This window comes from Oryctolagus cuniculus, chromosome 10 (genome assembly GCF_051225735.1).
Source record: "Oryctolagus cuniculus isolate XC-2025 breed Fujian yellow rabbit chromosome 10, ASM5122573v1, whole genome shotgun sequence".
NCBI lineage: Eukaryota > Metazoa > Chordata > Mammalia > Lagomorpha > Leporidae > Oryctolagus > Oryctolagus cuniculus.
In genome coordinates, this window is record NC_142876.1 from 106905965 (window position 1) to 106932757 (window position 26793).

General features: G+C 50.8%; 1 protein-coding gene and 1 long non-coding RNA gene across 13 annotated transcripts in view; one reads left to right on the plus strand and one right to left on the minus strand.

Annotated features, from left to right (window-relative positions):
- The window catches only part of LOC103349148 (uncharacterized), a 74991-nt gene extending 58486 nt beyond the window's left edge, over window positions 1-16505 (minus strand). For 11 of the 12 annotated variants that reach the window (XR_016214920.1, XR_016214912.1, XR_016214919.1 and 8 more), the window contains exon 1: window positions 16375-16485. This is a non-coding gene — a long non-coding RNA (uncharacterized LOC103349148). Of the gene's footprint in view, window positions 1-16374 lie in introns of all 12 variants that reach the window. The other variant, XR_016214913.1, reaches the window with a different exon arrangement.
- Window positions 16347-21275, plus strand: CCK (cholecystokinin). The gene is made up of 3 exons (XM_002713069.6): window positions 16347-16604; window positions 17590-17805; window positions 20858-21275. Exons 2-3 carry the CDS (start codon window positions 17592-17594, stop codon window positions 20989-20991), a joined length of 348 nt encoding a protein of 115 aa, XP_002713115.1. The 5' UTR covers window positions 16347-16604; window positions 17590-17591; the 3' UTR covers window positions 20992-21275.
- The last annotated feature ends 5518 nt before the right edge of the window (window positions 21276-26793 follow it).

The window sequence follows — 26793 nt, forward strand, 5'->3', positions numbered from 1 at the left end:
AGCACAAGGAGTCTCAGGAACCAGTTCTGATGTCAAGGAAAGCAAACAAAGGAACCCTGCAGACCAGGGGGACTGGTCTGTCATCCTCAAGGACAGCCAAAGGAAATGTAAAAAGAGACAGCTTGAGAAAGCCAGTTTGTCCTTTGGCTGGCCCCCAACTGCCCTCATTGCCTTGAGTTGGAGGCAACCTTCTCAAAAGATGAGACTCATCAGCCTGCACCACTTCAGGACACTGGCTAGGAGCTGACTTTCCATCCTGCTTTTAGGTATGGACTGGTAGATACACCTGCAGCCTCATTTATTTTGTGTAACTTTCCAAAGAGAAAGAGAGAGACTGGAGCTGAATTCCAGTCTGATTAGGCCACGCAGCCCACTGTCCAATCCTTGGGCAGTCAGAAGCCAGAATGTCTCCAGGTCTGGAAGTGGAGGTCAGATGGTGAGAAGTTCATGAGAGGAGAGGCCCAAGGATTAACGGGGAGGCTGTAAGGCAGCCAGAGGTAGTCCAGCGAGGATCCAGGGTGCTTACAGAGGGCACGAGAGCAGAGTTGTCGAGTGTAAGTCCCAGGAGGGAGGCAGAGGAAGACAAGGTGAAGCTGCACGTTGGCTGGGGTTGGCCCATCCAGGACGCCTTGGCGATCTGAGTCCATCAAAGACACTTCTTGAGTGGGGGAAAGTAGTACAGAGGTCCTTCTACCTATCTCCTACCTCTCTCTCAGCCACCACCTGGTCTCGCCTGATCTCAGCTATTTGGACAGTCACAGGACTGCAATGGGTGGGCTCCCCTTAGAGGATGAATTCCAATCTCAACTGATCCCTCCTGAACCACTTTCCATCACCTTCAGTCACTCCTGCAGGAGGCAGGAATTCCATCCAGATCTTCCACGTGGTTGTAGGGGCCCAGGTACTTGGTCAGCTTCTACTGCTTTCCCAGGCAGGTTAGTATTACCAGGGAGCTGGAATGGAAGTGGAGCAGCTGGGACTCGAATCGGCACTCTGATATGGGAAGCCAGTGTTCCAAGCAGTGGCTTTACTGCCACAACATCAGACCCAGTTTTTTTTTTTTTTTTTTTTAATCTTTCGTGAATTTAGCAGCCAGGCTATTGGTCAATTGGGAATCTAAGCTACCACAATAAGTATCTGTTTCAGGTGGTGGCCTATTCTCTAAGTTGAATGAATGGCACTTGTTGCAATTCCTAAGAACTTTTCAGATGCATAAGATGACACCAAATATTTGTATGCATAACAACTGTTGGATGTTGCAGACAGTGAGACAGAAAAGAATATGAAACATGAACTCTGTTACCAGGAACTGGGCAGGGAGTATCTAGATCAAATGTGCATACCACACACTAAAGGATAGCTAGAAGGAAGCCAGCACATGTGCATCGTGGACTGTGTGATTATAAAGGTTGCATCGCACTGATGGAAGCTAAACTGAGGCTTTATGAAAACACCTGTCTGCATGGTTTACTTCATTTGTTCTGAAGATTTCTGTCTCATCCGAGAAATACTGGAGCTCAGCTGTTTCTCCTTTAAACTAATATGTCTTCCTAGCTCAACAGCCAGTAACTTCATTAAGGTTTGATAAAGCAGCCTAACATAATTTTATTAACGCTCACAGCTAGAATAGGGTCTCGGTTATCATTTTCAAATCTTGAGTAGCATAAACATTGTGACTAACGTTCATTTCCAGAAGCATCCTGATCACTCATTTTTAGCAAACAAGGAAGTGAGTAAAAATGCAAGCATTTATCCAGAAAAAAAAGTCTACTCTGACAGCTGGGGGAAAAAACGCACATTCTAAATAGTAGCTTCCAACTCAAAACTGAAGCTCATGGTACCTGTTTTCAGTTTCAAAATAGCAAAGTGGTAAGGCCACATTTTGAGTATAAAATTTTTTGTTTTTGATAGATAGAGTTAGACAGTGAGAGAGAGACAGAGAAAGGCCTTCCTTCCATTGGTTCACCCCCAAAATGACTGCTATGGCCAGAGCTACACTGATCCAAAGCCAGGAACTTCTTCCTGGTCTCCCATGCGGGTGCAACAGCCGAAGCACTTGGGCCATCCTCCACTGCCCTCCTGGGCCACAGCAGAGAGCTGGCCTGGAAGAGGAGCAACCGGGACCAGAACCCAGTGTCCACATGGGATGCTGGTGCCACAGGTGGAGGATTAACCAAGTGTGCCACGGCACCGGCCCTGAATATAAATTTTCTTTTCTCTCCCTTGATCTTAATTTCCTCACCGTCACCCTACACACGTGTGCTCACCTAATTCCTATCCCACACTTATTTCCCATGAAGGAAAATGAGATGCTGAACAAGTATTAAAACTCTACATATTGGGGGCTGGCGCTGTGGTGCAGGGGGTTAAAGCCCTGATTGCAAGTGCCGGCATCCCATATGGGTACTGGTTCTAGTCCCGGCTGCTCCTCTTTCAATCCAGCTCTCTGCTATGGCCTGGGATAGCAGTAGAAGATGGCCCAAGTCCTTGGGCCCTTGCACCAGTGTGGGAGACCCAGAAGAAGCTGCTGGCTTCAGATTGGCACAGCTCCAGCTGTTGCAGCCATCTGGGGAGTGAACCAGCAGATGGAATACCTCTCTCTGTCTCTACCTCTCTCTGTAACTCCTTCAAATAAATAAAATTTTCTATGGGTGGTTAGCCATTAATGTTACTTTTCCTAGTTCAACCCATGCTGCCTTAATTTATCTGAATCAACTCTTTGATGAGACAGGAGGTTACTGTTCTAAAGTTCTGAGATGAACTCTGTAAAACTTGAAATAATAAAAAGATAATACTTAATCTGTGTCAGGTACTGAGAAAGGCACTTTTCATTTATCTCATTTAGTTCTCACAATAGTGCCAAGATAGACACTGTTATTATAGTCACCCCGATTTTACTGATGACAAAACAAAGGCTCTGAAAGCTAAAGGAACATGCCCAAGGTCTCTCAGTCAAGGACAAGATGGGCACTTGCAGTCTGGGTCCAGAGTTGGTGCTCTTGACTGCTCATGTCTGCCCTAGCAACCCAAAAATCCAGAGTTACTATTTTTTTACTCCTATCGTTTCCACCTCCAGCACATTTGCTCACTCTCCCAATCTGTCTTTAATTCTTAAAATTACTTTTAAAGATTTATTTTATTTGAAAGGCAGAATTAGAGAGAGAGAGAGACACAAAGAATGTTGTATCCCCTGGTTCACTCCCTGTGGGGAGCAACTCGGACTAGACTAAGTTACTGGAATTAAGATTTATTCTATGCATCTGCTCTCCCACAATATGGCGCTGGAGAGGAGTAAACAACTTCTACACAGCTGCCTCCAGTTCGACCAATAACCTGCAGGAGCTGATCCTGCTCCTGATTGGAGGAGAGCAGCGTACTCGGCGTGTGGGTAGCAGAGTTGGGATTGGTGGAAGAGGACTATAAAGGAGGAGAGAGACAACATGCACCAGGAACATCCGGATAACACCTGTGCAGCCCCCGAGAGAGCCGGCCGGCGGTGTGCTGCTCCCCCGTGGAAGTGGGGAAAGTGGCAGGGGGAACCGCCCCTCCACGGAGATGGAGGGGTCGGCAGCCAACCTGGGAAGGACCAGCAGCAAACCCGGGAAGGGCCGAGTAGACAAAAGAACAGCGCAGGGTCCTGTGTCGTTCCTCCGCGAATGGGGGAGCGACAACTCCCCAGATGGTTTCAATGGCTGGGGCTAGACAAGGCTGAAGCCAGGAGCTTCTTTGAGGTCTTCCATGTGGGTGCAGTGGCCCAAGTACTTGACTGTCCTCTAATGTTTTCCCAGGTGCATTAGCAGGGAGCTGGATCAGAAGTGAATCAGCCAGGAATTAAACATGTATCCATATGGGATGCCAGCATTGCAGACAGCAGCTTTACCCACTACGCCACAGCAACAGCCCCATTATCTCGATTTTTGAAAACCTCTAAACATACTTGAATAACCATTTTAACATCCTTATCTTCCTACCCATCTAATAACCCGTTCTGTCAATCTCTTCTTTCAAATCCTTGATCATATTTCTAATACTCATTGTTTTAAAGTACTAGTCTACTAGTCCGCTAACTCCAATGTCTCAGTTACCTCAGAGTATATTTCTATTTAATGCTTTTACTATTGATCATAGGTCTTATTTTCCTGCTTTGCGTGTTTGGTGATTTTTTTCTACATGCTGGACAGTGTGGATAATGCATTGCAGGAAGTCTGGGCTTTACTGTTTTCCTTTACAGACTATTAGGTTTTGCTCTGATATCTGGTTAAATTACTGGTAGAACATTTTAATCTTCTCATGCTTTGCTTAGGCTTTGTCAGGGCCAATCTATTGAACTTCCGATTGTAGTACTGGAGGTGTGACCTTTGATCTAGAGTGGGTTCTTCTACCTCAAGTGTGGCTTTTTTAAAGCCTCCACTGGATGCCCAGCAAGGCTCTGATCTCTGGCTATGTGGGAATTTTCAACCTCTAGAATCTTGACTTAGCTCTACACATGTCAGCTGAATTTTCCCTTCATAAACACAGCCTGGGCTGCTCTGCCTGTGCACTGTCTCCTCGTTGGCTCCCTATTGCACCAATTCTAACCACTCTACCAACTCCAAACTCCATTGTTTGCTCCCCTCAACCTAGAAATACCCTCCGTGTTCCACTTAGGCTCATACTTCTGCTCTGGTCTGGAAAGCGTTCCCAGGCACAGAGTCAGGGCAAATTATGAGTTTCTCTTCTCCGATGAATCAGATTCTTGTACTGCCTGATGCCTTGTGCTGAAAACATTTGCTTTATTGTGTTTTGTCTGGTTTTATGATGCTTACAAGAAAGACCAAAGAGCAAGTGAGGTGTGGTGTTTTGTTTGGATTTGGTTTGGTTGGGGGAGGACTACCTGTTATATGTTAGGAAACATACTGAACATATTTTCCAAAATAATGCCAGTGTTCCCTGCTCATGAACTAGTTGTGTGTTATTTTCAGTAAACTCTATTTCATAGGCTCTAAGACTATTGATTATAAGATGCACCATTATTTTAGGAACATTGCAGGAAAAATGTTGGTAATTAAACATAATTTCTTGATTAGCATTCTGCATGATGCGTAAGTTCATCACACCCACCTCTTATTGACTGACATTCATCTCAGGAATTTGGCCATTTCTCCTGCCTTCTCTTGCATGGCCTGGTGGGTGCTGGGTAATTGTTTTGCAGGGATCTCAAAATAAAATGCACAGTCCTTTCTGCTTGCTAATGCTTTACTTTTTATGGTTTATTAAGTACTTGACTGTTGTTTGTCAAGATAATATGGAATTGCAATCACTTCTCCAATTATGTATATTTAATTCACTAACAACATTTCTGGGTTACACTGCTGTTTCTGCATCCTTCTGTGTACAAAATAACCTCTCATTTCAATGCCAAATTCTAGTGAAATCTTTCCAAAAACAACATAAACAGCATTTAAAGTTAATACACAATATCAGTAAAGATTATTGAAATTATATCAAATGAACGAATTAGACAGCACTCAATTAAAGTGATATCAATAAAAATAAACAAGGCCAAGTTTGTATATCTGCAAGTGATGATAACCACAGGCCACGTAAGCTCCACCAACTGTAAAAGCCATAGCTTGTAACACATGTCCTTGTTTCAGCAATGTTAAAGTGTGAAAAATGTATGCACGTTAGGGTTGACAAAATATGCTAGATGTAAATGATATATCTGAACCTTTAATTTGCTCATAAAAGGTTTCCTAATTGTAGTTCCCACTCTGACAACCTCAAGTACGCTTCAAAGTTGCAGCACTATTGATCGTTTATTGACCTAGTTTTGTAAACTGGACCACAATTTAAGTACACTTATCATAGAATGAAAATAATTACAGTGTGGGCATTCTGAAGGACCTCCCTTACTCTAACCGTACACCCAGCTGGCAGAGTGTAAGCCATCCTAAACACATGTCCTTTGCAGGGGCTGACTCTAGCTGAGGGTCAACTTTCTCAAACTCGGTGACGGCTGTCAATGTCTCTGCCCCAAGAACGAGGGGCAAAGAGGCCACTCTTGGACAGACCAAGGAAGTTCCCAGGGAGAGACTACAGATGACCAGAAAGCCCCATCTCGCCCACCTTCAACCTTGAGAAGAAACACAAGTGATCCAGGCTCCCCAAAACTGGCTTTCAGTGCATTTAATTTCCCTCAAGCTGGAAAGATATAGGCAAAGTGAAAATTTATTTCTTTGAGCCAACCCTAAAAGTACCTCTTTTGAGGATGACATTTGACTTTGCAAATTTCTGGGAAGCTTGTTTAAAGACTTGAGAAACTCCAACAACCACAAAGCACGTTTTGCTTTCTTGCAATGATGCTAAGAGTTGGTGTACATGATGTGTGGTCAGATATTAGGACCTCATGGCACGATCGAATCCTGACAACTGCCTAGAGAAATAGGTGTCATTGTAATGCTCATTTTGCAGATGAAAAATTGAGGATCACAGAGTCATGCAAAAAACATAATGCAGGTACCTTTTAAAAAATAAATTTTTATCTATCTATTTTCATTGCATTTGAAAGAGAAGGAAAGAGAATGAGATGGAGGCAGGAAAGGAGAGATGGGGAAAGAGACAGAGACAAAGATCTTCCGTTGCTGGTTCACTTCCCACATCTCACAGCAGCCAGGGCTGAGCCAAACAGAAGTCAGGAGCCTGAAACTCAATGTGGGGTCTCCAAGTGGTTGTCAGGGACCCAAGGATTTGAAGCATCATCTGCTGCCTCCTAGGGTTTACCTGAGCAGGAGGCTGGAGTAGGAAGCAGAGCCAGGACTGGAACAGAAGCACTCTGGTGTGGGATAAACACATCCGAAGTGGCATCTTAATTACTGCAACAAATGCCTGCCCCCAAAGCAGCTACTTAAACTTGCACGTATCTGGCACCAAAGCCCAAGCTCCTATAATTAAACAAGGGTTCCCCTGAAACCCTTGCTTCCTCATCCAAAGCCCTCTCCAAGTACTCTTCTGTTTCAGCTAAAAATAGTGAAGGTCTGAGTGAGGAACATATGTTACATTCATAACTCGAAGTTCAGACTGAGTTCACAACTGACTGTTGAGCGCCCTTCCTAGAGGAGAGAGCAGACATCTAGCTGGCACCCCCTTTCCAGCCCAGCAAGTTTGGTCCTTACCTACCTCACAACATCCCATCATCTGTGGGTTCCCAGCTTTCTGGTATCCACTCAAAGCCTCCTATGAATGTCTCTCCCAAGTTCATGGAAAAATTGGACTAAAAGTTTATTTGGGGGCAAAAACCTTGCACCATTTTTTCATAATATGCATTTTCAATGACCTTTCTGAAGATCCCTCATGCACACTCAGATGTGCATGGACATAACTGACCAACGTGAAAGGCTCGATTGGGAAATTCAGCCAATCACGAATAGAGAGAGGGAGAGGCTCCAGGACTGAACTGGAGAGCACCTTGTCACAGAAATAGCCTTCCTTAGTGGCTCTGACCTTGGTTCCCTCCCTGATCTCAGGCCCACAGAGAAGACAGATATAGGCGTAGAAACTGTGGAGTCAGCAGAAAGTGGAGGTCCCCACCAGCGAGAGCTCCTGGACGGGCTAGTTCTGGGGTGATCTGCTGTCTAGACATAGCACCCACACAGCCACATGCTTTCGAATAAAAGGGGGAGGGGGAGGGGGGGTGGGAGGGGAGGGGCAGGACCATGGCTGGATTATACAGGCTGTGATAAGTGCCCAAGTAAGAGAGAGCCAGGGAAGACCACAACTAGAGAATTGAGAGAGGAAACAAATTCTCCCTTGATGTAACCCAAAAGGCTCAGAGCCTGTAAGGCCTGAGCGATGTGTAAATAATCCAGCAGCCCAGTGGATCAAAGTAAAATGTGAGAGGAAGGATGTGTAACAAGGCCCAGTGGCACCTGGCCTCCCTCCCTCCCTCCCCTTCTCAGATCCATTCTTTTTTCTTTTCGTAATGATTCAGCTATTTGCTTATTGTGTGTGGACATCATCTTTCTCCTACTGAAAGGAAATAATAGTAAACCCGGTTTTCTCAGGTTAATCCTAGCGCTGGACAGCTGCTTAGAAATAACCTGTGAAGTGTCCCTCAGCTTTCAGATAATGATGACTGGCCTCTCCATTGAGAGACCTGAAGAGAGTTGGGTTGCCCTTGGTAGCATCTGAGCAGAAGGGAGTACATGGAACCTAAGCCCTGGGCTTCCTCCCTTCCAGCAGAGAGAAGAGGCTTTGAGAATGTAGTTCAGTTACGCTCACTCTATGTGTGTGTGTCTCTGTGTGTGTGTGTGTAGGCCCCAAAGGTTACCTACCACACAACTTAAAAGAAGCGTAATGCATACTTGTGCATCGTCACAGTGATGGGAAGTGTCAAAAGCAGCTGGTGTGGAGCCAGACCCATCTGGAAGTGTCTTATCGAAGCCTGTCACCCTCCACCATCCCACTCCACACTGTGAGCTCCACTCTGGTGACCTGGTCTTGCATAGGAATCATCTGCCATGCTGGACACTTTGTGTCCTGCTCAGACATCCCAAGATCCCTTGTGTTGCTTCTGTCCTCACCAGCTGCCTGTGGCCAGCACCTGTGGCTTCCACCTCGAGGGGCTGTGCACAAGCAACTCAAGTCCCTCTGCTAGCTCTTCCTGAACTGACCTGTCCCTGCCCTGGGGCAGCTCTTAGCCGGTGACTGGCAGGTGCAGCAGTAGGAAATGTCAAGCTCCCATGCAGCAGCAGGCTGAGGCCACCCTCTGCAGCACCCTGTCTCTGTCTGGGGTCACACCTTCCTTGGCTTTCCTTGTTCCTGTCCTGCCTTGTCAGCTCTTTTACTTGGGATTGCTTCACGGATGCATCACTCTGATGGGATCTTGGGAAGCCCAGCCCAAGACATTCCTGTACGTGTTAGAAATCAGATCCCTAAACCCACCTCCAGAGGCTGTATTGCCTGAGATGTGGCCCAACTCTGCCCCCCCCTTTTTTTTGACAGGCAAAGTGGACAGTGAGAGAGAGAGAGAGACAGAGAGAAAGGTCTTCCTTTACCGTTGGTTCACCCTCCAATGGCCGCCAGGGCCGGCGCACCGCACTGATCTGAAACCAGGAGCCAGGCGCTTATCCTGGTCTCCCATGGGGTGCAGGGCCCAAGCACCTGGGCCATCCTCCACTGCACTCCCGGGCCACAGCAGAGAGCTGGCCTGGAAGAGGGGCAACCGGGACAGAATCTGGCGCCCCGACTGGGACTAGAACCAGGGTTGCCGGCGCCACAAGGCAGAGGATTAGCCTATTGAGCCACGGCGCCAGAACAACTCTACCTTTTTAACTTCAGCATCCTTAGTAATGCCGAGGCAGAGACTCAGTGGATTCAAGGTGAGAATGATGGGTCCAAAAATCAGTGATTTTGTTTTGAGGAAATGTACATGGATTAACATGGGATTTGATGTCCCACAAGAAGGATGAGGGTCTGGATGCAGGGCGGAGGCCACCCCTGTGGCAACATCAGGAACATTCAGCCGATGCTTTCCAACTTCTGCAGCCTGCCCAGAAGAGCCCTGGTGTTCACAGCCACCGATCAGCACCTGGCTTCTGGGAGCAGTAGACCCTTCAAAGCCAAATACCTGCCCCTACCCCCGGCCGTCCTAGGACTACCTGGGTCTCTTAGTCACGTGGCCTGCAGGAAGCTTACTGCCTGTAGACAGGGTTCCTATGCCCGAGGAATCTTTTTAACTCCAGAACATGACTCACATTGATGGAAGCTACAAATTCAGCTACTGCAGTTTGGATTTTCCCAGAAGATGATCCTAAGCAAAGACTTGGAGGAGATCCCAGGAAACCTGGGTATGGAAATGAGGAAGTAAGAGAGCAGGCAAGACCTGGAGATGGCTCGTGGCCGAGCATGTCACCATCAAGGGCTGCTCGAGTTCCACCGGCGAACTCCGGGAACCAGCCTAGAGCATAGCCTCACAGAGTCAGAGAGCTAGGGTGGTTGTCCATTTCCCCTTAGGCATTGGCTGAGGTTATTCACTGGGAGGAACTAACCCCCCCAGCCCTTGAAACCTACCTCTGAGTGGCGTAACAGGCTCCTCTTACCAGAGAAAGCACTCAGAGTCCCAAGGGCTGAGAAGCTGGGTCAACCAGCAGAGAGAAGGTGCAGAGAGGGCACCGCTGATGCCTGATAAAGCATCTATATGAAGAACTATGTGCGCCGGTGCCACAGCTCACTAGGCTAATCCTCTGCCTGTGGCGCCGGCACCCGGGGTTCTAGTCCTGGTTGGGGTGCCGGATTCTGTCCCGATTGCTCCTCTTCTAGTCCAGCTCTCTGCTGTGGCCTGGGAGTGCAGTGGAGGATGGCCCAAGTGCTTGGGCCCTGCACCCCATGGGAGACCAGGAGAAGCACCTGGCTCCTGGCTTTGGATCAGCACAGTGCGCCGGCCGTAGCAGCCATTTTGGGGGTGAACCAATGAAAAAGGAAGACCTTTCTCTCTGTCTCTCTCTCTGTCAAAAAAAAAAAAAAAAAAAAAAAAACCAACTATGTGCCTGCTCCCTGTGTGGGCAAGCCCCCCCCCCCCAGTCCTGTTTAAGCAAGGAAGCAGATACTCATGGGTAAGGGAAAGAAACAACCACATCTCAAGAACCACCAGCAGCTTCTCTGGGTGACTCCTTTAGGCCCATCTGTACCTTCCCAAGAAAGCAGATTGCGTTGTAGGTGCCAGGGCTTTGGGTGGGGACAAACCCAGCTCCTGGCTTGTGATTTTCTCACTGTGTGTACAGCACACGCGTATGCCTTTAGCAGCCTGGCACCTCTTGCGGCAATTAGAGTTGCCAAGAAATGGCTACACTTTCCCTGCTGCTCCCTGCATCCGTCATTTCTCTTTAAAATTAGCATCTTGTTACACAAGGGGGTCATCTGCTGTGCGCCCAGAATAAACCTACTGCAACTTGCCATTTCAGTGGACTTGATCTTGTAGCATTGCTTCCCTTCTGCTTTAACCCCAATGAACCCGCTGTTCTCAGCAAAGAGAGTGAGGGATGGATCAACTTGGGAGCCTTGGGATGGATTTGTAAGACTGGACAATCCCAAGATGCTTCTGATCTCTAGCCCATCATCCCATGGGTTGTTTCCTCCTTGGTGTCTCATTCTCAGACCAGTCTTTTTGTTCTAAGAAGAGGTGAATGTGTAAAAAGACTAAAAATTATTAATCTCCTTATCCTCCATCTTCCTATCTTGCCTCATGCTGGTCCGCTTTTCGACTGCTGTAATGAGTTAGCTGAGCTGAGAACTTACAAAGAAGGATTTAATTAGCTCAGAATTTTGGAGGCCGAAAGTCCAGACAGCACAGTACTGGCTCAGGCGAGGGTCCCTGTGGCCACATCACCCTGCGGTGGATGGCACGAGGGTGACGGCAGGTGCAGGAGGGAGCAGTCAGCTATTGAGAAAGGAAGCCAGACAGCAATGCAGGCTTTTGTAACCAACTCCTTCTCATGAAAACAAACTCAGGGGCCCCACGGGAGTGACCTGACCCTCTTTGGAGGGCGGCCCCCTCCAGTGATCACCCTCCAGTCCCCACCTCCCAACATCACCTTGCTGGAGAACTTGCTTTCAACACTTGAACCCTTGGGGCTAACACTCAAGCCCTATCCAACCAGAGTACAAGACTCTGGCTTATCCCACAGAGACCTCTCAATGTTCTAGAAAGTGATGCCTGCCCACCTCACCTATGCTTTGCCCTGGGTTACACAGACAGTGGCTGGGAGACTCAGGACTCAAGTCTCCCATCACTAGCACCATGAAATCCCCAGTGTCTGGTATGAGGAAGAGGCCATGTTTCTTGAATGTTTCTCCAGGGCAAACTATTTGTACCCTTTGGCCCACATATGAACCCAACAGGGTCTTTCCTACAGTTTGCCCTAAGAAGCTGTAGGAGGCCGGCGCCGCGGCTCACTAGGCTAATCCTCCGCCTAGCGGCGCCGGCACACCGGGTTCTAGTCCCGGTCGGGGCGCTGGATTCTGTCCCGGTTGCCCCCCTTCCAGGCCAGCCCTCTGCTGTGGCCAGGGAGTGCAGTGGAGGATGGCCCAGGTGCTTGGGCCCTGCACCCCATGGGAGACCAGGAAAAGCACCTGGCTCCTGGCTCCTGTCACCGGATCGGCGCGGTGCGCCGGCCGCAGCGCGCTGGCCGCGGCGGCCATTGGAGGGTGAACCAACCGCAAAGGAAGACCTTTCTCTCTGTCTCTCTCTCTCACTGTCCACTCTGCCTGTCAAAAAAAAAAAAAAAAAAAAAAAAAGCTGTAGGAGATAATTGACGTTTCACCCCGTGTTCTCTTGATCCATCTGGATTCACCTGCGGCTTCAGGGCACTGTTTTGGCACAGACTGATGGCTTTCACATAAGCATCAGCATCTTTCTCCTCTGCCTTAACTGGCATTTGGTCCCCACCGTAAGCCTACCTGCTACAGTAACCATCACACAGTAGAAGGTAGGATTCATGCATAGATGCTGCAGTGGACAATTCCTGTCTTACTTCTCAAAGAGGCCCCAGCAAGAAGGAAACCCAGTTGTTTCCAGCAGTAACCTGCTCATCAACCTACGCTTAGTTGACTTTCCCCTCTTCCCCGTCTCACTTCCTACATCCTCACCTCTGCTCTCTGGATGCTCTCCCAAATACACCACCTGCATCCAGGCCTTGGTCTTAGGTGTTGTCTTTGGAGGGTACAAAACCCAAGACAGAGACCCAAAACCTAAACCAAGACTCTCATTTGAAGACTGAGTCAACTTCTCCTTCCAACTCCAAGCTCCAGAAACTTACATAAGAAATGCAATCTGGCAGATAAAACCATCTTCTCACTCCTCTGCAAATGCTGGGTGGTCCCTGGACACAGCACCCAGAACTTTCTCCACTCCTCTGCAGGCCTGCCTTTTGCCAGGGAAGTCACGGAAGCCGGAAAACAAACCCTTCCCTTCACTCACCATCCCAGGAACTAGCTAAGTATATGCACAGGCTCCTCGTCTCCCAGCTGCCAATTCTTAGCATTCCATCACACCTGCTACAGGTGCACGCTGTTCCTTAAGTAACTCCTTTCATGGTAAAATTCCTGCTGTCCAAATCCAAATGCTGCAGCACCCTGATGTGGTTTGAGTATCCCCCTAAGGGTTCACGTGTTGGAGGCTTGGCCCCTAGTGTGTCTGCAGTGACAGGTGGTGAGGACATCCTTGTGCCACTGAGTGTGTGTGTGTGTCGAGGGGCTGCCCTCGGAAAAGATTGACAAGGTAGTTCTCGGGAGAGCAAGTTTCTTGAAGAGCAGGCCCGAACCCTGAATCACTTTCTGGCTTCTGTTCCCGCGAATATGATCTCTTCCTCCTACATGTGTTCCTCTCCTGTGACACCATCTGCCACTGGGCCCTCATCAGGGGCAGAGCTGATGAGGCTGCCTGATCTTGGACTTGGGGTCTCCAGAACAGTGAGCTAAAGAGAGCTATTGTCTTTACAATGATAGCCTTCTCTGGGTATTTTGATATGGTAACAAAGGATGGAATAACACAACTGCATTAGCCCTATGCTTGCTTTTTCTAAAAGTCTGGACCCCCAGACAATTTCTGGGGCTGGCACTGTTCACCTTCTCCCTGAAACCTTTCTTCCCACTCTTGGGTCTCAGGCTTATCCTGGAGGAGCTGCATGCAGATTGGATGGTGTGCACAGGCCCAGTGGTCAGTACGTGGTGTGATAAGGAAGGAGAAAAGTGGATTCAGTCATCTTCCGGTACTATTTCTCTTTTGGCAACCACATCCTGGCCCCCTCTCCCACACATATACCCCATCCCATCTTTCTGAAGTCTCTGCCTTTGGTCCCTGCCCCGGTTTTTTCTCTCCTACTTTTCCCAGGTTGAGTTGGAACAGTAAGAAAGAGACCAGGTCTGATTAAGACTTAAACATCTATCCTCTTAAGGTTTGGGTCCCCAAACCCATCAGACTCAAGATCCCCGTTTGACAACACATGTCTCACACCCTGACTTTAAAATCCTGAATGGCACTTTTAACCATTATGACAACACCTGCAGACCAAGGACTCCAGCTAGGTTCCTCTGAGCCTTTTCTCAACAGGATCTCAGCCTTGGCCTTGGAAGTGGGCAAGTGCCTGGCTCTCCTTCCTGTCTCAGGTAGGCTGCTTCTGACACGTGTTCCAAGAGGCGGATCATGGAAGACCCGGGGCGCTGAGGCCACAGCATAGCCTGCTCAGTACTCCCACTTCACTGTCCACTCTCTCCTCCCTCCCAGATCAATCCTCCAACATCCAAGCACTAGTGTCAGGTTCTGCTTTCGTGGACACCCAAGCTACAAGAAGGTATTTAAAGAAATTCACCAGCAGGTAAAGGAACACACTGTTCACAATGACCACAGCTACTTCCTTCTCAAATGGTTCCTGATAATGGCTGCAGACACCGTCTCTGTAGGTGGGGCTTTGAAATGTTCCAGGACAAATAATGGCCTTCCTAAACTCGATCAGTAAAAAAGAACCCAACTCCCAGACTGCCTCCAAACCACAGCAGTCAGCCTCCTGTGCACCTTCAATGGAGGTTACCTGTAGCGAGTTTCAGTCCCATGAATGATGAATTAGGAGGCTCCGGCATGACACTAAGTCTTATTTTTTCTTCTTAGAATTATTTACTCAGGTTCATGTATTTGAGAGGCAGCGAGGCAGAGATAGACAGGGAGAGAGATCTCCCATCCACTGGCTCACTCTCCAACTGCACACAATAGCCAAGGCTGGGCCAGGCCAAAGACAGGAGCCAGGAACTCTGTCTGGGTCTCCTGCTTGTCTCTGCTTTCCTCCGATGAACACCTGTGGCTATGTCATTAGTTCCCTAACAACAAACAGGTGTCATAATCGTTTATTAGCCTTAGTACAAACAGACCTTGACACCTGCTGCCCCCTTCCAGTCCCCCCATTCCCTGGGGTTCTCCTAAGCAGCCCCTGCCTTCACAGGACTCCTCGGGTCCCTGGGGGTCACCTAAGCAGTCCCCGTCTTCACATCTCTTCACCTTTGGAACACAACACCACCGGAATCATCTTTCTAAAACCCTAACCTCACTCCTTCTTTCCCCTCAGCAAAACATTTCTCTGTGAGCGTCTCCATCCCAAACACATCAGAACCACCTGGGATGTGGGGTGGGGGGGGGGGGGGGCTTGGTTACTTGTTTTTCAGCTCCCTCCTATTATCAGCTCTTGCATTCCCAGGACCTGTGTTCCATGGATGGGAATCCAATGAGTACAGAAAGTTCAAAGTGGCCTCCGCCATCCTCACAGATACAACCAATTTCTCCAACTCAACCACCCAAATCTTGCCGGCCTTGTGCAAAAAAAAAAAAAAAAAAAAAAAAAAATCACTAACGCACTGCTGTTTTCCCACTTGTTGCCTGGAGGTTGCAAAAGCGCTGCTGGCAGAGACACATCAGAGCACTCTCCCCTTGGTCCCCACCGGACCCCCCCCCCCCCAAGCAGCCCCACAATCCCTGCCTCCCCCGGGGATTTCTGAGCTAAGAGTCCAGTGTTGAAAGCAGCGCTTCCAAATCTCCCTGCTTGCATCCCAGTCCTTGCAGGGAAAGGGCGATTTCCAGGACCCAGGCAGGGAGGTCTCCCGGCACCGAGGGAGACCGGAGCCTGGGGCAGAGCCCCTGCGAGGCACAGCCCTTCCTCGGGCCTTGCTTTCCATCCGTGAAATGGCGTTAGAGTAAGGGCAAGGCAGGACGCACGCAGGCAGCCCGAGTTATGGCAGGGCCTGGCCCGGGGAGTAGGGGGAGAGGGGTAAGTGCCGCTGCCGAGAGCTTAGGGGTACAGGATAGGGGCGCGTCGGGAAGCAAACCCAGGGGACACTCGCTAGCGCCACTTGTCGGTGACAAGGAGCAGGGGCGACTCGGCCTGGGAAAATAACCCTTTCCCAACTTGGAATTCTCCGGGAAAAGCCAGACCGTGCCATCCCCAACTCACAACCGCGTAAGGCGAGGCCCTGGGACGTTCGCAGCCAGCTGTGGTCGGAGCCCTTTTACTGACCCAGGGATCGTGTTGGGGGGAACCTCCAGAGCTTTGCTCCTCTCCGTTTCGCCCACGTACCCACGCAGCAGAGCCTCGGACGCTCCCCCGACTCCAATTTACCCGTGCTGACCCCTAACTCTAGTGCTTCCTCGCCCTGCGCCCCCGGTTTCCTTGGCGGCCCGTCAGGTCCCCAAAGCGGACGAAACACTGCCTGCCTCCCCAACCTGGAGGAGACTCCGTGATCCGGGGCTTCCCACCTAGGACAGCACCGCGCGTGAAAGCCCGGGGAAGAGCGGGCGGGACCGAGTCCTGGGAGACAACTCCTGGGACAGAGAGAGGGGCGGGACACAGGGCTTACCCCGACTCCGCTGGGCCGGTTCCCCCCTCTCGCGTCTCCGGTCGCCCCCGAGGCTGCCCCCCGGGCACGTGCGGCCGCCGGCGTGCGTCAGCGCCGGGGAAACAGATGACTGGCCCACCACGCCGGGCGGGGCTATTTAAGAGGCAGCGGCCGCCCCCCCACCCTGAACTTGGCTCGGGCGCCGGGCTGCTCCGGTGGACTCGCTGACCGCGCCGCGTCTTCATCCCAAGGTAGGCGCCTCTCTCGCCGGCGGGGCGGCAGGTGTCCCGGGTTTTCGGCTTTGTACTCTCTTTCCGTTTTGCTTCTTCCGTTTGCCCTGTCTTCCCTCCGACAGCTCGAAAGACGTTTTCTGAAAGTCGGAAATAACGGCACTGGATCTCAAAACGAGGGCTGGGTGTGCTCAGCCGTCTGTTAGAGTTCCTCACGCCTCGCCGCTCCCTTTCTGCGGACGATGCTGGCAGAGCCATGTGCCAGGGCTCGCGCGCACGCCAGCATGTCCCAGCCCTTACCCCGCGGTGCCGTGCACTTTGGCGATCCTGCCTGCCAAATAAAATACCAAGCGATTTTACTGTTTAAATTCACTTTCTAAATGCGGCGGGGGTGGGTGGTGGAAATCAGGGTTTGGGGGATAGAAACCTTCGGGTATTTTATCTGTTTGTGGACCTAAAAGCAGAGATCGCTGAGCGCCTATTTTTGGATTTTTTTTTTTCAAACCTTGCCTGTGTAAATTCAGCTTTTATGGATACTGCATTTTAAACCGTGCCTCTCTTATTTCGGTCTTGAAAGCTTCAAAGCCATCGGGAAGGGCGCTACCGGTTTTAAAGGGTCTAATTTTCTCCCACAAAGTCTTCCCTTGCGCGTATTTTTCAACACACTTTTCCTTCGTGGAGACGCGCTGCGCCCGCTTCTGCTAACTTTAGGGAGGAATAAATCAGCCCATCTGCTAAACACCGCAGCAAACAGGGTCTCCAGTCGCCGCGCCCCGATACTGGGTGTGGATTAACCCCGAAGACCAGCCTGGCGCGCCAGGACGCGCGCGCTGTGGTCTCTAGGCTGCGGTCTGCGCCGCCTTGGGGAGGCGAGGGGTGTCTGACTCTCTTCTGGGTGGGTAACTCTTAGCAGGAGCCCGCGGATGCCCAGACTTTTGGTTAACGCCGCCCCGCGCCCCGCGCCCCACCCCCGACCTCCGACCTCCCCACCCTTTGCTCTCCACAGCCATGAACCGCGGCCTGAGCCTGTGCGTGCTGATAGCGGTATTGGCGGTCGGCGCCCTGACGCAGCCCGTGGCTCCCTCAGATCCCGCGGGTTCTGGGGTGCAGCGGGCAGAGGAGGCGTCCCGGAGGCAGCTGAGGGCCGCGCAGAGGACGGATGTCGAGTCCCGAGGGCACCTGGGCGCGCTGCTGGCCAGGTACATCCAGCAGGCTCGGAGAGGTAAGGACGCTGCCTCCCCAGTCCCGAGATCGCTACTGCACCTGCTCCGGGCTCCCAATTCTGACCTTGTCTAGAGCCTGCTTTGAGGAGGTATTCTCTCGGGAGGAAGCGCAGGTTTCTTTTCTGAGTTACCTTACAGCGCACCGTGAGGTTTTCTGGACATGCTTGGTAGCAACCTGAGAGGGAGTGTGGAGGACTGATGAGTAAGAGCTGTCCTTAAAATCTCTTGGAGCTGATCTTTGCACAGTGTTACCATTTAAGTTCAATGCCACTTTATGAATGCATCAAAACATAATTACTGAACCCCCCCCAAAAGGATTCCCAGATAGACTGACTCCCTTTCCTATAAATGCATGGAACTGGGAGCCCCCCAGATCCTGACACCTGGAAACCTTCTCGCAGGAAGTAATCAATGCTGACAACAGCAGTTTAAAAAGAAGCGACAGTGCGTCCGTTGTCGCCGAAGTACATAACAGGAGAGAGAAATAGGACACGGCTAGGAGGGAAGGGAGATAATACTTTATCCACGGGGCTCTCTTAGCCAGCCGGTGTGCTGGAAACTTCTGTGTCCGTACATTTCAGGGGGCACAGTGTGATAAGTCATTAGACATGCCATATGTGATGATCGAATCAAGGTTGTTTTCTGTTTCCTTAAAGACTTTAGAAATGTTTTGATCAACATAATAATTTTACCCATGTTGGAGGTACAGCTTGATATTGCGATACACGAGACTGTACACTTTGTGCCCAGATTTCAACAGAGAGAAGCCCATTTGCTCTATTTTTCCCTCTTTGGGAAATGGTCGCCAATCACCACTTTGTCTTCTGCTCTCCCTCGAATGAACTTGGAAGAGAAGCTGATCCTGGTCAGCTGAGAGGGAAAACCTGAACGTCTTTAGGGTTCCTGGTGACTGCTCATCCAGTCAGTCAGTACCCGCCCCCAGGTGTGAGTTGCATCTAAGACCAGTCTGAAATAGCCCAGGATTCTCACTGGAACCCCTCTGCCCAGCTTTAGGAAAGACCCGAGGAAACAGTAAAGCCAAAAGCCACAGCATTTCCTAAAACCAGCACTCGCCTCTTGCAAAGTCCTGCCTGCTCCCTCTTCACCCTAGCCCTCTCCCTGGACCTTCAGTCCGTGCTGCCAGACAGACCCAGGTGGGCCTGCTCATCGCCGGGCCATGGAGCTTCCCACGCCTGGGATGTGCACCAGCTGGGAAACCATCCCAGACTTCCATCTGACACCTGTGGATTAGGAGGGACCATTCACATATTTAGTTGTTGCATGGTTTCTTTGAACATTTTGCATATTTTCAGGTCAGATTTGGACTCAAGTACAAGGTGTGCTTACCCTGGAAGGTTCTAAACAAGGCAATGCACTCTTTGCACAATGCTCGTGAGTTTTTTTCAGGAAGAATTGTCGGCAGGCCTCTCAATGGAGGTTCAGTCGGAGAGCGCTGGGAAGGCATCCAGTGGCACAGTGGCTGTGGTGCCCAGCACAGCCCCAGTGCTACGTCTCCACTGTCTCTTTCGGCCCTCAGAGCAGCCCTGCACTGTACTATTGAGCCCATGGTGTCTGTGCCAAAGCCAGGGCTCCGGAAAGCTGTGCACATGGGCAGCGGCAGGGCTGCCCGTCTGAGTCCTGACCTCCCCGGAAGAAGCCACTGAGCTTCTGAGCCCATTCTGGGATTTAAAATGTAAAGGCGGCTGGCCCCTTAGTTCCACCCCACAAGTGACTAAGTCCCTTCTCAGTGTCACTACGCGCAAGCCATCGCTCTGCTTCCGCGAGACGAGAGCTGGGGCTGTGCCCCGCCTTGCCCTGGACATTGATGCACAGAGCAGGCGGAGGGTGTCGCTGAATCTGAGGACTGACGTTTCAGGTCCTGCGTGGCTCGGGAGATGACACACAGGGCTGAGCTGACTCCAGCTCCAAAGCTGGGAGGGGAGGCGGGCCTGGGAGGAAGGATGGGACGCTGCTCTGTGTGCTTACCCCTGATTCTCACTTAGCTTGCCTGATTCCATTACCTACCAAGACAGGGTAGCTCCCTCTGCAGTATCAGCTGTCAATCCATAAGCCGTATTCCTCCCCACCCAAGGGCAAGACTTGGCAAGGGCAGCCTCATGAGAGGTGGAGGATGGGCCCCCACCCCTGGGGAATCACTGAGTGGGGTCTGTCCACGGTGGTCCCCACGGGCCTCTGTGGACCCTTAGTTTTCACAGGAGAGGGCTTTATATTGATTTCTCACTCTCGGAAGCCACTGTCTACAATCTCGTGAGCCAGGGCAGTGTCAAGGACCTCCAAAGAAACCAGTTCACATCTCTGCTGGCCTGGTGTTGAGTTAGATGGGAGATCCAGCCTGCTCCTTGAGATCTGACCTCCATTTCAGGTTCATTGACTATTGGAGCAAAATGGGCCCATGCAGCTTCGATCACTGCATTTAGATCAAAATGCCAGGTTCCTATTCTTTTATTCTCACTCACCCTTCTTTGAGTGTTTCTGAGATGCCAAGATTTGGGGTTTTTTTCCCCCCAATATCATTCTTAAAAACAGAAGGTAGCTTTCAAATGAATCAAGGGTATTTATACAGCAGAGGGACTTGAGTCCATGCTTTTAAAACCGTTCCAATGCCACGATGCTGTAATTGCACTACTTTATAACAAGAGCTAGGTATGTTGAGGGGTTTTATGGGTAAGTTCTGGGGGAATCCTTGGCTGGCTGCTGCTAGGGCACCTGCACACAGGAGAAACAAAGGAACGTCCAGGCGGGTCACCCTGTGTGCAAAGCAGGGCGAAAGAATCCACTAAAACACCAGCAGAATACAGAACACACCGTGGCTGGTAAATACTGCCCTCTCTCCAGCTACCCAGTCGGGAGTCTGTCTCTCTTCCCCCGTATTTTGGGCTTGCCTTTCCACTCCCTTGAGAGCTCTTACTTAACTTTAGGGAGGTGTGTGTGTCACTTTCGTCTCGTGTTTCCTATCATTCTCCTTCACCAATGCAACTGGTCGTGTTCTCCGATGTAATGGCCCTGTTTCCTGCCTCCACGCCCCTGTAGCTCCTGCTGGCCGCATGTCCATCATCAAGAACCTGCAGAGCCTGGACCCCAGCCACAGGATAAGCGACCGGGACTACATGGGCTGGATGGATTTTGGCCGGCGCAGTGCAGAGGAGTATGAGTACCCGTCCTAGGGGAGCCGGCGCCCCTCCTCGGCCAGACAGGAAGCAACCTCCTGACCTTACGAAGAGGAGGCTGAATACGAAAACAATCACATTGTAACTCATTGTCACCAACGTTTGACATCTGAAGCCTCTATTAAGTTCTCAATGTGAAAAAGTCTGTCTAAATCGTCCAGTGAGTGCCCCCTCCCCCGCCAACCTCAGCCCAATCGTGCAAATGGAAGACCCATGTGTGCTACATCCGTGGCTCCCCCTCCTCAAGTGTTGCTATGCTATTAAAGTGATGGCTCTCTGTCTGTCCGTCCTTGTGTCTGCTGAGGGCCAAGGGCTCCATGTGGCCTTCAGAACGTGCCAGTAGGGAAATGGGCTGTGTGGTGCCCAAGGAAAGATCCCTGCTATGGGGGATTCCAGAAAATGCTTGGGACGTGGGCATCAAGCGTGGAGTGTGCTTTCGTCCAGTAGGCAACAGGGAAAGAGCCCTCTGCAGTCAGCTCCAGGCCCCAGCAGTGACCACCTTTGCCCTCAATGTCCTCTGCCAATCATCCCCCACACCAGCCTTTCTTTTGGGGTCCTCTTGGCCTTTGAAGGAATTACAGGGCAAGACCAAATAAAGGTTTCGCAGGCATCTGCTTGCTCTACGCCCCGTAGCACAGAAGTTACTGTCCTCACGTCACTTATGAGCAAACAGGCTCTAAGAGGGGAAAGCCACCACCCCAGGTGCCCCAGCTAATGAGAGTCACAAATCGGAGGGCTTCATGCTCCTAGGTTAGGGGGACCCCTGCCCACCCAGCCCTTCTCCAATGCCAGAGCACACAGGACTCTGCTAGGCAGTCTTCCAGTTCAGCATGTCTGAGCTCAGAGCCCCTCTGTATCTCAGTGCATGCTGGGTGCACCTTCCCGTTGGTTCTCTGTGGGGGTCAGTAGGGGAACCAGTCCCAGGGGACACACACAGTCGGTCTCGTACCTGCCGTCCACACAGCAGCCTGTTCCTGCCCCCTGGCTGAAGCCTCCAGGAACCTCAGATCCTTATCCAGTGGAGAGCCCAGGTGGCGGAGTGCAGCCCTATGGGACCAGACACAAAGACAACACTGGCAATTCAGCTGGTCCCAGGCGGCCCCTGCCTGGGGTTACAGTGCTTGTCTTCCTTAGGGGTGGAAAGAGATTTCCGGGAACGTCCTCAGAGGGGGGCCGCACAAAGACTGGATCAGTACAATTCTCGAACCTGAGCACAAGGTAGGATTCCGTGTAGAGCATGGCCCCCAATTACACGATGCACTGTATTGCTGCCGCCTGAGGCTGCCACCTCACTCAGTCCACACAATTCGGGCTCCAAGACTGCTTCACGTCTAAGGTAGCCATGCAAATGCCTGTTCTGTCTTAGGGGATATTTGGTATGGATGAGAATGTGCTTGTGTGTGTGTGTGTTGGAGGTTGGGGACCACGAAGGACTTGGACTTTCATACAAAATCAACAATGAGAAATGGGCGACGAGCTGAATTAGTGACTTATGAATCACGAGAGAAGTGGGTGTCAAAGTATCATTTTCAAAAGTAGTCATGACTCATCCAAATTTAAAATAAACCCCCGCCAGGGATGTCATGAACTCCTCATTAATACAGGAGCCAGTATGACGCTGCAGCCGTCAGGAATGCTGAATTGAATTTGCTACCAGAGACAGAACTGGTTACATCTATAGGTCAAACGCAGTATTTGGGGTGATCCGTCATCCAGAAGAGAAAGGAGCTGTGTCTTTAGGGGACAGCATTCATTCATGAGAGTTATTTGCATTCATATCAGTTTTCTAGGGTTTACAAAGCAGCCCAGCCAAACCCATGTCACCAACAGCACCAGAAAAGTACCGGCACAGGGGATTTCCCGGTGTCCCTTTGATGGAATTCTGAGTATTCCCCTGGGGCTGGTGGCTTGGAAAACCTGCAGAATTAGCAGAGTCACTGACAAATGGGATGAGGTACATGCACTCGAGCCCTTTTCCATCCTCCCCTGCCTGCCATGGCTCACATTCCTGGAGGGGCAAACACAAACAAGCCGTTGTTCAAGCCTCACTTGCCCCATGCTACTGGGCATCAGCCAGAATGACTTCAACATATGTGCTGTTTGCCCAAGTCCCATCCCAGAAAGGATTCGATCGTCCTCTTGGGTCGACGTGTACAGGCTGCTTCAGGCCCCTTCCTGGCTCCACACACACACACACTGAAGTGCACCTTTGTGGCCGGTGGGGGCTGCTGGCACAGGTGCAGAGACTCAGGCAAGTGGAGGATTCTAAAGAGCTGTCAGTCAAAGCAGTGAGAACCATGAAAGGAAATAGGCAGAATGGCAGGGCTAGCTGCATGGAGGAGAGGCCAGCCAGGTGGCTGCCCACCGCCACCACAGCCAGCTGCACCCTGCGTGTCAGGGAAGGTCTTACTTTGTGACTTACCTAAGCCAACCAGAGAAATGGACCAGCAGCTCCACCTACAGAAGACGACAGCGCCCTCAACTGGACATTCAAAACAGCACTCCTCTGTGTGCCTGCTGCCATGTGGCAGGGTGTTAGCTCCGTGCACACATTGAAATCAGCAGGACAGGGCCAGCGCTGAAGCATGCAATGTTGACATCCCATGTAGCTTCAAGTCCTGATCCAGCTCTCGCTGCTAATGCACCTGGGAAAGCTGCGGAGGATGGCCGAGTACTTGAGCCCTTATACCTACGTGGGAGACCCAAAAGAAAATCCTGGCTCCTGGCTTCAGCTTGGCCCAGCCCCCGCTGTTGCAGCCATTTGGGGACTAAACCAGCAGATGGAAGACCTCCCCAACCCCGTGTTTCCCTCTATCTTTGTCTTTCTGCCTTTCAAATAAATAAATAAATAAACTTTAAAAAATCAGCAGTATTCAGGTCCATTTCTTCCTCCCACCTCACCCAATCAGCTGAAATTTTAAAACCAGATAATTAAGGACTATTTTTGGAGCATGGGTAATTTATTTTATTACTCTACTTTTGAACTTGTAGGGTGGCCACCTAAAAACTCCTGGTTTGGAAAAATCACCCAGTGAAACTGAGGAGGGAAGTGCATTTTGTAGAATTGGAGATGAGGGAGCAAACGGGCCACTTAGAGATGTTTTGAAGATAGCTTGGTAGTTATGGTTACCCCTTATGAGTGAACACCTGACACTTGGCACTGTGCGTGAAGGAAAACTGAAGGGAAAGACAATTCCAAATTAGTCAAAATGTGAAGTTCCAGGGAGCGCTTGTGTTTTGAATAGAATTTGGCTCGTACCGAATCAGCTCGTTCATGGTCACTGTGACTCTCCCTGAACAGCAGGGACTTATAAACCATGATTGGGTGTTAAGAAGGTCTCCCTCCTTGCACCCAGGTTACGGGGCAGGAGTCTGGAGCCCAGCGAGGAGTCAGACTGAGGCAGGCATCCTAACTGTGGCTGAACTGGGGTGAAAGTACTAACTACTGCTCTGTGCTGGACACAGGGAGAGGACGGAGCTGGCTGTGGCCCCATCAGAGGCATCCAAGCTCTGTTCACAGGTGACCACCTGGTAGTGGTGGTGGTGGTGGTGGTGGGGAACAGGAGGACCGAGGCTGAAGGAAACCCACCTGGCGGCGTAGTGCGCCTTCAGGTCTTGTGCAGTCTCCAGGTGCCCCCTACTGGCTACAGAGAGTCAGTCTCCCCAGAATATGCTGGTTCTGAAACATGAGCTCAGAACAAATTATTTTAAATCTATATCTCATCGTGATCCCTATTACAAGCTGCCAGTCAGTTGAGGCATGAATTCAGCATGGCTTTCCCTCTCTACCAACCTCTCCCCAGGTAGCGTCCAGGTTCTGGGAGAGGCGTGTGTCTACTTGCTCGGTCCTCTATGCAAGGTCTCCCAGCATGCACCTGCCTTCCAGGCAACATGTAGAAGTGACCCCCACACCATCTGGGGCTGACACTGTCTGGCTGTCTGGGGACTTCACTGAGACATACCTGCTGCCATTTATTTATGTATTGACTTATTTAAAGGCTCTCTCTCTCTCACACGCACACACACACACTCACACAATCTTCCATCTGTTGTTTCACTCCCCAAATCGCCACAATGACCAGGAAGTCTTGGCCAGGCTGAAGGCAGGAGCCAGGAGCCAGGAGCTCCATCTTGGTCTCCCACATGGATGGCAGGAACTTAAGTACTTGAGCCATCATCTACCACCACCCAGATGCATTAGCAGGGAGCTGGATTGGAAGCCAAGTAGCTGGCACTGAAACCAGCACTCAGATCGGGGATATGGGTGTCCCAAGAGGCAGCTTTAACCTGCTGTGCCACAACCCCTGCTTCTCTGCAGCCATTTCCACTTCCTGGCTGTGTGGTCACCACCTCCTCTTTCCTAGCTCCCCCAAAAAACATGCCCAACCATCCTTGGATCCCTGACCCATCAGGGGCTTCTCCCATAACCTTGGACTTGGTCCACGGTGGGAAAGATGAAGGATTCCCACATCGGTTACATGTGGGAATCCCTCTTCCTCTTGGACAGCCCTTCGTCCAGCCCCTCTCCCGTGCGATTGGCAAATGGGAGCAGGCAGGAGTGAAAAGAAAACCAGGCTCAGCAAGTTCTCATTCCGCACCTTTGGGTCTTGCACCAAAGTGCGCTGGACTTGCTCTTCCTTCCTAACGGAAAACCGAGACGTTGATGTCTTTCCTGTTCTCCTCGAATGACTCTTTGACATCTTTCCCTTTGGGCCACGGCACCCTCTGGGTGAAGTCCCTGGGCTGGGGCGGGCTGGGGCTACACACGAAAAAAAAAAAACCAGTGCAGAGCAGGTTAGAAACACCCCTGGGAGAGAAGAACACCTTCCGTCATGTACCCAACACACAATATCAGGGTCCTGCCTACCTTTTCAGAGTCACCTTTTCTTGCTTTTTTCTGAGTCTTATTCTTTGCTCTTTCTGAAGATATCTGAATGTCGCTTGCAGCAGTCAAGCCCCTTGATGTCAATCCCTTAGCTTGCTCTTACATATCCACCATGCACTTCCTGCACTCAGGATATCCCGTATGGGTACGCTATTGAAGTCGCATGCTCCATGTTCAAATTTCCCTGGTTGTCCCCATGGCGTCCTTGTGGGCGTGGTTTCCCGGTCCCCGTGCCCAGTGCAGATCACGCATCGAGTGACTGTCTTGCCTCTTTGTCTTCATCAACCTGGAGCAGAACCTTGACCTTTCTTTCCTGGCCGTGACAGTTTTAAAAGGGCTAAGGTACACTTCTATAAAGTGCACCACCCTTGCAGGAACGTCACAGAAGTCATGGGTGTCCTTCTCAGGACATCACCCATCGGGAAGTGCCTGGCGTCCGTCTGTCCCACTTGGGGTGAGGTTAGATTCCGTGACCTGTTTGACGTGATGCACCTGGGGTTCTGCATTGGAAAGATGCCTCCCCCTCTTTGTAAGTTCCTGCAGATCCCACGGGAAGAGAGGAAGATGTGTGTAAAGAGGCCGCTGCCTGCCACTCTTAGCCAATGGTTTCAGCATTCACTGTTGTCTGAATGAGACATCAGAATTACAAAAACGGTGGTTTTCAAGAATCCATGGTCCCTTCTGTGTGTCATCACCTACCATCCCTGTGTAAGGAAGAGCGCAGACCCAGGGTCACCTGGCCTCAAGGCCCTCCCCGCCCTTGCCAGACTGGCCCCCACCTTCTCTCTCCCCTTCAAACAAGGAGGGCTGCAGCTGTCTCCCAGAGCCCCTGGGCCAAGGAGGCTGGCAAAACTCCCATCTAGGCTGCACCTGGGCTAGCACAGTAGGTCTCCAGCTTTAGTGCACACCTGCGT

Bases quoted from the DNA above. Each gene is read 5' to 3' on its own strand.
- CCK (XM_002713069.6), top strand. From the start codon at position 17,592: ATGAACCGCGGCCTGAGCCTGTGCGTGCTGATAGCGGTATTGGCGGTC. The intron at 17,806-20,857 runs GTAAGGACGCTG...ACGCCCCTGTAG, and splicing joins CATCCAGCAGGCTCGGAGAG to CTCCTGCTGGCCGCATGTCC.